Below are 4,308 nucleotides of genomic sequence, written 5' to 3'. Positions count from 1 at the left end.
TTGCGAATCTGACTTCTCTGTATTGATCAAGTGTCTCAACCACGAAGAAGAAATTCCTTGGGAGATTAGACCGGTTGTGGAAGACATTAGAACAGCAGCTAATAGGTTGCCTTGTTGTGTGTTTAAGTTTGTTAGTAGGTCAGCAAATGTTTGTGCTGATTGGTTATCTAAGAGTGCTGACTGTCTGTGCAATCCTGGGTGGGTGTCTAACCATCCAGTTGAACTACACAGGCTCCTGTTAGTGGATGTATCTTTTATTTCCTAGTCATGAAGTTTTCATTATTGCCAAAAGAATAAAAATATAATATTGGCACTTAATAGACTTAATCTGATAACATGTGCATATCCTCGACTTGAGCAAGACCTCAAATTTGTGTTCTCTTTCCCTTGTTTTATAACTTTAGAAAAAAAAAATTGCAAGTTTAGCATTATCTCCTATTATTATATAAATGCAATATTCTGTGAATTTCAAAATTTTAGTTTCAATTATTTTCTTGAAATTTTAGTAAATTAATTATTTCAGTATTAGATTAGAACATTAAATAAATTATTTCATTTAATTCCTTATTATTTTCGTAAACAACTATGTTTGCTTGAATTTGATGATTCTAAAAATTGGCCATATGATTTTAAAGAGTAAATTCAATTTTGTTTTAATTAGTCCTATTATAGATTTTATTCCAAAATGGATACTTGGGCATAAATTTATATGAGTAAATAATAATAATAATAATTAAAAAAAAAACTGTAATATTGATTTTTTTCTTTTTAGTAATCTATGGTAGCTTTAAAATTTGGCATGAAGAATTCGTGAAAGGCGAAAAGCACGGTGCTTGATTGGAGTCACGAAATACAGGGATCACAACAATATCCTTCTCTTTTCTTCAAACTGCATCAACATTTATTGCCTTACTCATCTCATCACTTCAAATCTTTTCTGACTCACTCTATCTAAACATTTCTATACTATTTTGCTCGCTCAACCATTAAAAAGAAAAAAACCATCTCATTTTGCTCTTTTTACATTAGAAAAAAAAACCTTCAGAACAAGATATGAAACCAAGCAAGAACTAGCTAGACATCACCTTACTGTAAAAAGAATGGCTCAACCCAAGAGCTCCAATTTTCATATAGTGATGTTCCCATGGTTTGCTGTTGGCCACATGACCCCATTTCTTCATCTTGCTAATAGAGTTGCAGAGAGAGGTTGCAGCACCACTTTCTTGCTACCCAATAAAGCTAAACTACAGTTAGAACACTTCAATACTCATCCTGATTTGATCACTTTCCACTCTATCACTGTCCCTCATGTCGAAGGCCTCCCTCTTGGCACGGAGACCGCCTCTGACATTCCCATTCACTTGACCCATTTCCTCGCAATCGCCCTAGACCGTACCCGCCGTCAAGTTGAAAAGGTAATTGTTGACACCAGACCTAAGTTGGTTATCTTCGATGTTGCACACTGGATACCCAAAATAACCAAGGATCTTGGCATTAAGGCCATAAACTACAATGTAGTTTGCGCTGCATCAATCGCTATAGCATTGGTTCCAGCGCGTAATGTCACCAAAGACAGGCCAGTGACAGAGGCTGAATTATTACAGCCACCCGCTGGATATCCATCGTCGAACGTTGTCCTTCGTGGCCATGAAGTACGCTCCCTGTTATTTGTATCATTGCCGTTTGGTGAAGGCATAACATTTTACGAGAGGATTTATACGGCAATTAAAGGAAGTGATGCCATAGCTATCAGAACCTGCCATGAAATTGAAGGTAAATTATGTGATTATATTGCAAGTCAATACGAAAAGCCAGTCTTTCTAACGGGACCTGTCCTGCCAGAACCATCTAAGGCACCGCTGGAAGACCAGTGGACGAAATGGTTAGGTGGTTTTGAAAAAGATTCAGTTATCTTTTGTGCATTCGGAAGCCAAATTAAACTTGAGAAGAATCAGTTCCAAGAATTGGTTTTAGGGCTTGAGTCAACCGGTTTGCCATTTCTAGCGGCATTAAAACCTCCGAACGGAGCATCAACGGTGGAGGAAGCATTACCGGAAGGGTTTGAAGAGAGGGTCAATGGGAGGGGAGTAATATGGGGTGGATGGGTACAACAGCTGTTGATTCTTGATCATCCATCAGTAGGGTGTTTCCTGAATCATTGTGGTTTTGGGTCAATGTGGGAGTCTTTAATGAGTGATTGTCAAATAGTCTTGGTGCCACATTTGGGTGATCAAATCTTGAACACAAGGATCATGGCTGAAGAACTGAAGGTGGGAGTGGAGGTGGTGAGAGATGAGAGTGGTTGGTTTTCAAAGGAAAGCCTACGCAAAGCCATTACGTCTGTGATGGATAAAAATAGTGAAGTGGGTTCAATGGTGAAGGAGAATCACAGAAAATGGACGGAAATTTTGGGAGGCGAAGGTTTCATGACTAGTTATATTGATAAGTTTGTCCAAAATATGCAAGACCTTGTTAATAATTAGTTAAGTTAATTAAGAGGCTTGACAGATTTGTAGTTGCTTGTTATTTTGTTATCCTTCAAGGTTTTTGGGGGTACATTGCTCTCTTGATTAATTTCAGGAAGGAAGTTGTAACAGTAGTTTGATTGGTAATAATATTTGGGTGAATTTTAGGGTAATTAATGTTGTCTTAGTTAAAATGCCTTTACATCTGTAAGATTATATAAATTTAATTTAGGTGTTTGATATTTTTTTTAAGAAAAAAAAATGTACATTTTAATTTTACACAATTTACTTGTAACTTAAGTAACTTTTATGTCTCATTTTCCTTATAGACATTCTTTTCTCTCTCTTTCACTTTTAACATATAGATTTTACATATTAGAGGGATTTAACTTGTCCTAATATAGATCAAAGTTCTAACATGCATATATTTAACATTTTTAACACTACTGAAATATTGTTACTTAAAAAGCAATATTTTCTAGAAAAAGATCATTAGAGACTTCCTTTCAAAAAAGAAAAATTATTGGAGACTAAAGTTTCAATTGGAAAATTTCCTATAAACAACCCTTAAACTCTAATTCTAATAAATTCTTGCATCAGAATTTAAACTATACATATTTTGAGAAGACAAGATTTTGAAGAATAGCTTACCATGACTTCTTATAGCTATAGTAAAATTAATATAGTCCCCTTAATTATGTTAAAATTATCTTGACTAGATTCTTATTGAGATTATTATATATTCAAATTATTAACTTTAAAATAGAATAAATTTTAGTATATATCTAAAATAAATTATAGAATTAAGATGCTATTTACTGTAACCAACCAGAACTAGATCACATTTGGACTCCACTGGCTTTACAGTTTTGTACCCTTGGTAGATTCCACTGGCTTTACGGTTCGGTTTTATTCCCTTGGTGGATTCCACTGGCTTTATGATTTTGTACCCTAGTGGATTCGGGAACTTTCCAATAACTAGATGCTATTTATTGTAACCAACCAGAACTAGATCACATTTGAACTCCACTGGCTTTAAATTTTTATACCCTTAGTAGATTCCACTGGCTTTACGGTTCGGTTTTATTCCCTTGGTGGATTCCACTGGCTTTATGGTTTTGTACCCTGGTGGATTTGAGAACTTACCAAGAGGTCACTCATCCTAAAATTTTTCCGAACCAAACATGTTTAATTTTGGAGTTTCTACAACTTTGCAGCCAAACAACCAAAAGATATCTCATGTGATTAGTTCCAACTCTTTATATATATGTTATCAACCATTCCCCGTCCCGTTTTCAATGTGCAATTCATTTCATTTATGTGTCCCCGTACCTTAGAGCGCTGCTATCCTAGAAGCCTGCCAGAAACCGCTCCTTGTCCAGGCATCCTATCCTTGCTCCGGCGTGCACTTCCTGCCCTCATCGGACTGCTTCTCTAAGCTAGACTGTCACATTTACCATATGCTCAATGAGAAATGTTATTGAAAATAAAAATTGTAAAAACCACTAATAACTTATTATGTTATTTATTAATTTACTTTATTTAAATTGATCTTCATTACCTTATCACTACAACAAAAGAGTTCCATTATGACGATATTTTAACAACATTTTTAAATAATGTCGCTAAAAATTAAAAATTAAAAACACTTGCCAAAAAGCGTCTGCTAATTACAAACAATAGCAACACATTTGAGTAAGCATCAATATAATTATCAATTTAACGATGATATTTACTATAACGTCATTATTTATATAGAAGTACCTAAAGTTTTGCTAAAATATCATTAAAAGCACTTACGCTGTTATTGGGTGTTATTAAGATAGTAACACTGTTAAATAGA

At 34.7% G+C, this 4,308-nt stretch overlaps 1 protein-coding gene across 1 annotated transcript; it reads left to right on the top strand.

Annotated features, from left to right (window-relative positions):
- The first annotated feature begins 918 nt into the window (after positions 1-918).
- On the top strand, positions 919-2,642 carry LOC8268825 (UDP-glycosyltransferase 79B6). The gene has a single exon (XM_002523215.4). The coding sequence runs from the start codon at positions 1,101-1,103 to the stop codon at positions 2,481-2,483; it is 1,383 nt and encodes a 460-aa protein (XP_002523261.1). The 5' UTR covers positions 919-1,100; the 3' UTR covers positions 2,484-2,642.
- Positions 2,643-4,308: the final 1,666 nt, after the last annotated feature.

This window comes from Ricinus communis, chromosome 9 (assembly GCF_019578655.1).
Source record: "Ricinus communis isolate WT05 ecotype wild-type chromosome 9, ASM1957865v1, whole genome shotgun sequence".
Classification (NCBI taxonomy): Eukaryota; Viridiplantae; Streptophyta; class Magnoliopsida; order Malpighiales; family Euphorbiaceae; genus Ricinus; species Ricinus communis.
This window is presented reverse-complemented; position numbering and strand designations above follow the sequence as displayed.